The 10947-nt window shown below is 35.0% G+C and overlaps 1 protein-coding gene across 1 annotated transcript; it reads right to left on the bottom strand.

Moving 5' to 3' along the window:
- Positions 1–3850: 3850 nt before the first annotated feature.
- On the bottom strand, positions 3851–9536 carry LOC104097084 (probable E3 ubiquitin-protein ligase XBOS32). Its single transcript, XM_009603597.4, has 10 exons — positions 9172–9536; positions 8996–9055; positions 8635–8706; positions 8313–8488; positions 8059–8219; positions 6658–6716; positions 6513–6559; positions 5280–5420; positions 5054–5145; positions 3851–4589 (listed from the first exon to the last, which is right to left on the bottom strand). Exons 1-10 carry the CDS (start codon positions 9388–9390, stop codon positions 4075–4077), a joined length of 1542 nt encoding a protein of 513 aa, XP_009601892.1. The 5' UTR covers positions 9391–9536; the 3' UTR covers positions 3851–4074.
- Positions 9537–10947: the final 1411 nt, after the last annotated feature.

Here is a 10947-nt window from a genome sequence, read left to right as displayed (position 1 = left end):
AGTATAAGAAATCATTTATCCTAACAGGTTATTACTTAAAGAATATCTACAGCTAAATCTCCTAAGTACGAGATCGTAATTTTGAAAATAAGATAAATTTTGCCGCAACATATAAAGATAATCCGATGGTGCATTAACTTAAACTCATCTCAAACTATAAGCCAAGTAACTTTTACTAATTGTACATATAAATTTTATTACACTAGTAGTGAGGAGTGATGTAGCAAACCTCAATTTATCGATACCACCACGACTGTAAGTAAAAAATCCTACTTAATTTCTTGCATTGAACGGGAACTTAACACTTTATATTAAATGCAGCTAACAAAGATTATGGTGACATGCTAAGTACTCATCCGTCCTTAGCCGAGGTCTCGATATCGAACCTTAAATATGGAGTCGTCTTTGTTAGGGAGTGTTTTTGCTCCTGATGTGAGACTTTCTGACACGAATCTGTATTTAATCGGGCCCTATGCGAATATATATATATATATATATATATATATATATATATATATTGAATGCATGCCATGTCATTGTACCAAGCTAGCTTCTCAACCTTTTGATGAGTAAAACAGGGAAAATCCGAGTCCCCATAGCAAATGAGCATTGGCAATTGGGGTTTGCTAACTTTTGCTGGTTTCTTCAGTTAGCTTCTTATTCTCTGCTGACTTCTCTCTATTCATATTTAGCGTAAGTTAGAAGGTAAAAGATGTGTTGACAGAAAGAGAGATAGTACTGCAACTCTACTTACAAGTGATAGCTTCTGCCTCGTTTTGTCACTTTTTATTTACTTTAATTTCTTGCACTCATTGAGTTTTTCTGCACTTTCTGAGGACCCCCACAACCCCAAATCCATATTTACTTCGCTCACGTGGATCAAGGGCAAGAAAACAGTATATAAAAATTGTAATTTTAAAAAAAAAATAGAATTTGGAGTTAAGTTGAAAAATGATATTTGAAATTTGAATTATGTTTGGACATGCATTACACTTGAAAAAATATTGAAGTTTTGTGAGCAGGGAAAGAGAAATTTCCTGAAAATTTTGAAAAAGTAGTATGATTTTTGAAAATCTCATTTTCAAAATTTTTTCAATAAATTATAAAATTTTACGGACAAACACATTTTTTTTAAAAAAAAAAATTATGGACAAACGGGGCCTAGTTTGCCGGGATAAATTTTTTGTATTTGTAAATGGGAAAATTGACTATATATATTTGTATTATTAGTGCAGTGTAATCAGATCATTATGTTATTTTTCAAGTTTAAAATTGCAACTAAAAGCCATCAAGCCGACTAAAGTCTAACCGTCATATATAATAACCGACTCCATAAAATAGTTATTGTGAAGGAAAGTAAAGGGTAGTTCGGTGTATAAAGTATCCGGTATTTATTCAAGGTTCGAAAAAGGATTGTACTTCAAGGGGATGTGATGTAAGTAGCCTAACAATGTAAATATCAGTACCTGATTCCACGGATGAACGGGGCAAGAGAAATAAACAACACTGATAAAACAAAGAATCTTGTAAGATTGACGAAATGAATAATATTTACTCAATCAGACTACTTATTAGGTGATTATAAGTAAGTCTTTAGGATAAGTAATTGGTAACTTGATAAATATAAAATAACTTACTATCACATGTTAAGTTATTTCATAAAAAATCTGAATATTATAGTGCATATAACTTAAATCCTAATATAAATACGTAGCAATTGTAGTTAGGAGTCGTTTAGTAGGATGCATTAGATAAAATAATGCATGCATTAGTTTTTGGTATTATTAATCCCTTGTTTGATACACTTTTTCAACCTAGGTATTACTAATACAAGTATTAGTTATACAACTTATTTGGTATTATCCTACGTATAACTGATTAATACATAGCAAACCATGGTATTAGCAATACCAAGGCTATTAATGCATGCATTAGCATGGGTAAAGATAAAATTATCCTTAAAGTCCCTTGAAACTAAATAATATAGTGGGGATTTTTGTAACCAACTAATTTTCTTAAAAATTATGCAATGCAATTTAATTTTTAATACACCATATCAAACAGTGGATAAGAAACACTCTCGATATACTAATGTTTGCATTACTAACTCATGCGACATTTCTAATCCTTGCATTACGAATACGCTTTATTCAACACTATTCTTATATATACACCTTACCAAACGACCCCTTATTTTCTTTATTCTAGTCAGGGGCGGAAATAGAGCTTCGGTAACGAGTTCGGCCGAACCCAATAACTTTAGTGCAAACAATATATTTGTTTTAACAAATTCATTGAATATGTACGATTCTTACTTTAGAACTCGATAACATAAAATATTAGAATCCCGAATCCAATAACTTTAAATCCCTCCTCTAATCCTAGTTGCATGCATGTGGCTTTGCCTCTAGGGTATACGAAGAGGGATTATCAGAATCTCATTTACTACTTATCAGTCTTCTCATTGATAAACAAATATTGTACTTTCATTTTTCCTTCTCTATATAAACACCATCTATCTCTTCATATCTATCAATCTTATCCCATTTCTGTCACTTCACAACATACCATTCAAGTCCAAATAATACCATGTATTCTAATTTTCTCCTATTTGTCTTTTCCTTAGCTTATTTTTTTTCTTCTTCAATTAATACACTTATAATTCATCCATTTTCTTGTTTGGAACAAGACAAGTATTCATGTTTTTTGAAAAGTTTCAAGAAAAATGATTCTCCGATAACCAAACGACTATAGGTCTTTGTTGGTGCTATCTTCGCTGAGCTTGCGTTTTTATTTTCTTTGTTGTCTCATCTTATTTTTCTTTTCTTTTTCTTGACCTTGCAAGGCTTTTCTTTTGACGTTCCTGATTTATTTTCTTTTTTTGTAATTTTTGTACAGTTCAAATTTCTCACCTTTTCTTTCTTTAGCTATTCCTCCCGAGCTTGAACCTTGAAGTCTTTCGCAACCCTTGTGATATATCAAAAAGAAAATATATAACTGAGTTTTTAGTGTTGGGTAACTATTATTGAAGAATGATTATATGAGAGATTGAGCCTGTTCATCTTCTCATCTTGTTACTTTTTTCCTTTTTTACCTAACTTATGGCTAAGCAAATAATACTACTTGTATCAAGAAATTGATCTTATTAATGTACTCTAATTTGGAGCTGTTAATTAATATTGTGACCGATGCAGTTGGCTGTTTCATACAAGAAAAACAAGTGAAACAGTGATGGCAAAACCAGATATAGCAATTCTGCCAATTAGAGGCAGTTTTCCTTTTTTGAATTTATTATAAGTATCATTTCATATCTTTATGTTTTTTGGTTTTCATCCAAAAATCGATATATGTATTGTGGCCCAGACTAATCCGAACCGCATTGATACCCGACCAATAAGAATTTGCATTGCATAAGAACATTAAAGGGGAAAACGCTTCCTACCGTATTGGAATAATTTTTATTTATTTTTGCGTTTAGTAAGTATAATTTACACATAATTATATTTTTTGGTTCTTATCTGGTGTCCGATACCTATATTGGGGCTTGACTGATTCGGACTTTGTTAGGGCCCGACCTATTAAAATTCATGTTACATAAGGACATTAAAGAGGAAAGTACTCTTTACTCATGAACCTGAGAATTTTTTAGTATATGCCAATTCACTCGAATGGTTAAAAAAAAAAGTATAATTTTTTTAGTACATTTCCAAGAAAACACACTTATCCAAAAAAAACATCGTCGTTAATCACAACAAAATTTACTAAAAACATAATTAATACCCAAAAAAACTCGAAAATATTAAAAGAAAATATAAATTGGTGAGACAGAGAGAGGCACATACAGGAGAACTTCAATAAATACCATCCCAGAATTCTTTTCCTTTTCAATTATATAACATATATGTTACTTATTTACAAGCCAAACTTCATATAGATGAAACATTTCAATTACATTTAGTGGACATAAGGTATAGAAACAAAAGTTCATTTGAAAAAAGAAGAAGGGAAAAACCTGTAAATTAAGTTTGAAATAAATAGTTGAATAGGCATGTATAGACCTAATCCATGCACCCTTCAGCAGCTGCTTCCAGTTTCTACAGATTGGCTGAAGGAACACAACCATCTTCTAGCTTCAACGTTTGACGTTGATCGCCTAAAGCTGGATCTTGAACATCGAGTCAGATGTTCTCGTTCAGCGGTTATTGGAACTAAAGACGGACTTGTGTCCGACGTTCCCATACAAAGGCCAGGGCTGAATTTCAAGGCCGGGAATTTTTGACAGCTTAATGAGCGGAAGGAAGAGCCAAGTGGGGAGAATCGAGAGCAATATAAATCCGGCTTGCAAAATGGCGTTTCCAATGTAGTTGGTTCTTGTCCATCAGCTGTACATGCACAGAACGGCAATGATAGGCTTGTTCTCGGTGCTTCCTTGATGATTGGCGTTGTATCCGCCAGCTTAACGAATGAAACGATGCCATGTCGGCATAAAGGGCAGGGAATCGAGCCCGGAGGACCATGTGTCGCGGTTGAGGTGCTGCTGGTGGAACATAGGTACAACGCACAGCGCGTGCAGAACTCGTGAAAACAACCTGTAGAATATAGCAGCATTAGATACTGCAGCAACTAGACTGACATATTGGTTACGACAATGCTAACGACGATGAAATACTACTTCCTCCTTTTCATTTTATATGGCGGAGTTTGATTGAACATGGAGTTTAAGAAAGAAAAAAAGTCTTTTGGCACATACCAAATGTACCCTTAGAACTTGTGATCTTAAACATGTGATATTTCTATGACTATAAGGGGTCGTTTGGTAGGAAAGAAGTTATCCCAGGATTAATTATCCCGGCATTAGTTATTCCACCTTTCCATGGGGATTAAAAAACACTACAATCCCGGGATAACTAATCCCGGGAATAATTATACCGCAGTTTTCTACCAACCAAACATGGGATACTCTTCTTAAATTTAGTCCCGATTAATTATTCCTTATCCCTCATACCAAACGAGCCCTAAGAGTATGTAATTAAGTGTAAAATGAAAGACATACCCTCTGCAGCGACTGCACACTTCCTTTCCAGACAAACAACACAAGGATCTAAACAAGTTGATGGCGAATCATTTGTTCTCCATCCACACTCTCTGCAGAATATGATAAACGAGAGAAGTTATTTTCAGCATTCTTACTAGAAAGGAAAATAAGATGAAATGTGCCATTGTTAGTGTCATATATAATTTATGCATGTGCATCAGCGAGTCCGACCAATATTGCTCACCTAGCAATCTTCACTATACTCATAAGAGGGAGGCATAAGAACGGTGAAGGAAGAGGACGTGGTTGCCTTTCTGGACGAGCACTTAAAATTTCCTCGAGCCCATCTCTATGCCATGATCGAGCAACCATCAATGGGGTCCACCTTAAAGCATGTAAAGGAAAATATTCAAGTTAGATGAATTATCTAAGGAATGATAGAATTACTAAAAGAGTTGCCATACGAGAATAAGACAATATTTATCTGTTTCAATAATTCAGCGCCCAAACAAGATTGCCTTTCTTAAGCTCTCCATCGATTTACAATGTTAATATCTTTTCCTTTCGTCTTTGGCTATTCTGGAATACAAGATGTCTTAAAGGGAACAAGGTTCATTTATTATCTGGTCAGTACTTTGGAGAATTCAGTCACAAGCTTATCTAGGATATGTGGTTGTATCTACTTGTATATCAAATAGTAGGGCAGCCCGGTGCTCTAAGCTCCCGCTATGTGGGGGGTTCGGGGAGGGGCCGGACCACAAGGATCTATTGTATGCAGCTTTACCCTGCATTTCTGCAAGAGGCTATTTCCACGGTATATCATCAAATAGTACTGCTAGGAAAAAGTTTATCACATCTAGTCGTAAAAAAACCACATTATGGTGAAATAATAAAAATTGGGACAGAGGTACATGGTCTCACTCTAGCACATTCCAAATTCTATTTCTGCAAAACTACACAGCATGAAAAAGATAACCAAATCAAACTGACACTAAACCTCAAAGTTCAGAAAGACATAAATACAATAGGGATCTTTTAGTTGCTGAATGACAAATCAAATAGCAGCAAGACAGTAATGGACTTGCTAAAGTTGACCTAAGATATTTATAGTATCCTTCAACTATCAAAGAAATCTATCAGTATCTGGAGATTCATAACAACTACTGTAGTCACATCCACTTCTTGCATGAAAAGAATGCAAAGAACTCTATTTCGCAAAGATCACTAGCATCGCAGCATTTAAACTGAATATAATATGTTTGAGAAAACATAGACAAACTTGCGTACTTCTCTAAAAGAGCGAAGCAAAATAAGTGATAATGTCCTCCACGACTAATGAGCTGAAACAAATGTGGTTGAAGATTCCAGAATGCAGAATAGTCCATTAGAATTAACACGGAGAACAAGTATGCACAAGTAAAGAGAGCTTTCTTCTAGTAAATTTCAAAGATGTTAAAATGATGTAAAGATATCATACCCATTCGCATTTTCTGCGTTGAGACTCGCACCCCTGGCAATTAAAAGCTGAAAGTTGGGATACAAAATGACAAATCACAACTTCAGAACTTGCACCAAGTATACCAGCAAAATAAAAAAGAAAAGCATAAAGAAGAGAAACACACCTGACAACACTGAGCATTCCCGCCACATGCAGCATAATGAAGTGGTGTACTTCCTGCACCTGCAAGGTAAAGAATTACCTTTTAGAAAAGAGAAAAAAAAGATGATATCAACTCTGCTTCTTGATTCATGGCGTGAAGCCTCCTCTAAATTGTAGGCGCAATTGCACTCAAAGTCTTGTTGAGAATATTTCAGTCAACATTCTCAAAGACTAGTTGAGCACCTGTAATTGCACTCTTTATCTGCACTAATGATTTTTATTTTTGGAAACCTTTTTCTCCCTTATTAACAAGCTATACAGAAAACAAGTCGCATTGATGAGATAACGTCCGACCTAGGACTAAATGATAGCATCTAGTCTGTTTGTGCAATATAGAATTTCTTTTACATAGTTTTATTTTGATAATCGTGGTGTCCGGGCCTGAACAACAACAATAAACCTAGTGTAATTTTTATCTTTTCCGAACCGATGGTCTACCGGAAACAGCCTCTCTGCCTTCTTGGAGGTAGGGGTAAGGTCTGCGTACACTCTACCCTCCCCGGACTCCACTAGTGGGATTATACTGGGTTGTTGTTGTTGTTGTTGTGGTGTCCGGGCCAGCTTCCACGCACCTTGACTAATTCCATAGGATACCTGCTACCTCTCACCAGCAACACATACCAGGTAGTTCTATCCACCAAGACTTGGATAGATGGGAAGAAATCACATAGTTTTCTTTTACAATGGTACTGGACATGATTGTAAAGGAATAGGGTATAGTGTACACAAAACCAGCCAAGAAAACAACAACAATAAACCCAGTGTAATCCCACATAGTGGGGTTAAGGAGGGTAGTGTGTACGCAGACCTTACCCCTACCTCGTGGAGATAGAGAGGTTGTTTCCAACAGCCAACCAAGAAAACAGAAAAATGAAAATCAGTAGAATCTTGTCCAAGTAAATTATCAAAAAGTAGGTAATACGAGTAGAACAAATCCAGAAGAAAACAAAAAAGTTTAGAAAGTATAAGTGACTTCAAACACTTCTTCAGACTACCTGAACCAGGCAGTGCCTCAGATAGGCATCGGCGAAAAATGGAATACAACTTGACATAGTTGTTGATAGAAAAAATAAAATAGAAAAATTGGGTTTAGATTCTGGTTATCTTGTATCTGCATCTCTAGTACTTCGTTCTGCAAGCTATCAAGTAACATATGAGATTGATGACCTAAGGTCTCTCTCTCTCTCTCTCTCTCAAATATGATAACAAGAACAAGAGACAGTTAGCAGTTGTTCTCCTTGAGCTACAACAATCTTTTACTTTCTTTTGTTGAGGGGTTGGGGGGTTACACAAATGTATTAGGGCATTCAAGAGATCAATTTGATACAAGGGTTACTAGACAGAACTCGGAAAGTTGTCTCACCTATCAAATCAATTGTAGTCCCATCTTCCACAGTAACCTTAGTGACGGAAGCCCCTAAGTCCAAGAGTAGCTGCAGACTTTCAACATGGCCGTTCAGCGCTGCCATATGAAGGGCAGTAATGCCACCATCGGCAGGTCTATTGATCACCTCATGCAGTGCACTGGAGATAGCACAACGAACTTCAGGTTAATACATTTAATAGATGCAGGTGATGACAAGAAATCAAATGGAAAAGTTTAAATAAGGGATTTACAAGTCATCAAATTCTTGTATAGAGTCCTCATTTCTCGATCTCTTTCTCATGACATTACAGAAATTAGGAATGCTTGGAATATAATCAGCAAGGAGAAGCCGTATACATCGGGAATGTCCATTCAGAGCAGCTAAATGAAGTGCCGTACCTCCATTGAGATAATCAGCCCTATGAATCTAAAATCCAATAGAAACTGTAAGCTTGTGATGAATCTTGACACGCTGCCGCTACTCTAGAAAACTAGTAAAAAGTTGAAATTTCACAAGGAAAGAACATTCTTAATACTTCAAAGCGAATATACCGCAACAATAAACTATCATACATTGGCTTTGAAAAGAATGAGACTCTGAACAACTTCCCAGTGACCATACTGACACGCTTGCATCAACGCAGTCTGTTAACCATAAGACAAAATACTAGTTTCAATCAACTAACAAGTAAGTATAAGATACAAACTAAAAAAGGGGAGCCCTGGCGTAACTGGTAAAGTTGCTGCCATGTGATCAGGAGGTCACGGGTTCAAGCCGTGGAAACAACCTCTTGCAGAAATGCAGGGTAAGGCTGCGTACAATAGACCCTTGTGGTCCGACCCTTCCCCGGACCCAGCGCTAAGCGGGACTAAGTGCACCGGGCTGCCCTTTTTTTTAAGTATAAGATACAAAATAAAGGAGAATAAGATCTACCTGCCCCCGGTAGTTTCTGAGATTGATGTCAACTCCAGACTCAAGCAAGAGAGTAACAATCTGATACGACAACGAACACTCAAATGATTGATTTGCATACAAATTCACTAAGTGTTGACTTAAACTATGTCACCATCAATTTCAAAGAAAACTCAATTTTTAACTTCATATCCTACCTCATGATGTCCTTGGGCGGCAGAGTAATGGAGGGGTGAATTTCGAACACCAAATGTCGAATACCTCACTAAGCGAGGATTATACTCCAGTAAAGCCTTGGCTTCTTGGAGATCACCATCTCTAGCAGCAGAAACTAATCGCTCGCCCGACGCAGAACATCCGAATGAATTCCCAACAAGGCTCAAAAATCGCATAGTTTTCGGATATCGTTCGGGCATGATGTTAGCAGTAGATAAAGACCATTTGTACCTTGTAACTCCAACTAAATCCTAAAACTGGGAATTCGGTTGCTGTATTTACACAATGATCCTTAAACTATCCGAATCGTCATCATCATCATATAAAGAAATTCCTTCCTTACTAACAAACTAATAATAACCTCACAACCAAACTTTCCTTACACATAATTTCAATCTCAATTTGTCTAAACAATCAGAATCTCAATCTTATATTAAAATCCAATGAACCCCTTTTCAACACCTCAAACCAATATGCTTTCTGACTTGATCAATCAACCAATTAAATATACAACTTTTTCTATATATACAGAATATGATAGGTACAATCTTGATAGTGACCAATTTCGACAATAATAATGATAAAAATCAAGACTTTGTCAACTTGAGGTAAAAAAAGGAAATACCTGAGCTGGCTGAAACCATAAAAATCAAATCTTTAACCACTTAAACAACAATCAAGTTATTAACTTTTCACCTTTTGTTGATCCAAAATGTCACAAATTCAAGATTCTCAAATGCCCCACATCACAAATTTGCTGCATAATCTAAGAAACTCCAAATTTTCCAAAATCTGAGGCAAAAATTTTCCAGGAAAATACCAAGATTGAAACTTTTCACCAAGAATGGCCCCAGATCACAATAATTTTGCAGAAATAACCAAATGGGAACATAAAGAACCTCAAATTCCTTGATGGGGTTCACCAAAAATACAATCTTTAGCAAATACCCATGTCCAAATTTTCACCTGAAGGAACAAAAATGGCAAATATCTTCAAAATAAGAGACTCTCAAAAGAAGAATTTTGCAGAAATGACCAAATGGGAAAATTGAGAGCCTCAAGTTCCCAAATGGGGTTCACGTAAATGACATTATTTTGATGTTTCACAAATACCAAGAAAGTCAGAAAGACAATGATCTACCAAGAATCTCTCCTTTTTCCTTTATATTTTTATTTTTTGGATAAAACAATAAACTTTTAACACCCAATGTGCTTAAATGTAGGTAAGAGTTAGGGGTTGTTTGGTTGGTAAATGAATAACTAAAAAAGATAATACACCCTTCATTTCAATTTATGTAAATATATTTTCTTTTAAATCTATACCAAAAAGAATGAACTATTTTCATATTTGAAAAATAAAATTATCTTTACATAATAATTTATAGTCATACAAAATATATATGTCTCATTTTACACCATAAGTTCAAAAGTCTTCATTTTTCTCTTAAAATTCATTGCCAATCAAATATGTTGTTCACATGAATTGAAATAGAGGGAGTATATTATTTGATTGACGTTATTAAATAATATTAAATTAATTAAGAATCTATATATTAGTTTATGCAAGATAAAATAAAAATAAAAATACATGTGTTAGTAATATATTAATTAAAGTATTTAAAGATAAAAGTATACTTTTAGACTATTTAATTTATGTATGAAATACATTCATTATTAATCACTTCGTAACAATATGTTCACTATTTTTCATCAAATGATAATTTATACATTATCAATCACCGTATAAATGAATTTCG

This window comes from Nicotiana tomentosiformis, chromosome 11, assembly GCF_000390325.3.
Source record: "Nicotiana tomentosiformis chromosome 11, ASM39032v3, whole genome shotgun sequence".
Classification (NCBI taxonomy): Eukaryota; Viridiplantae; Streptophyta; class Magnoliopsida; order Solanales; family Solanaceae; genus Nicotiana; species Nicotiana tomentosiformis.
This window is presented reverse-complemented; position numbering and strand designations above follow the sequence as displayed.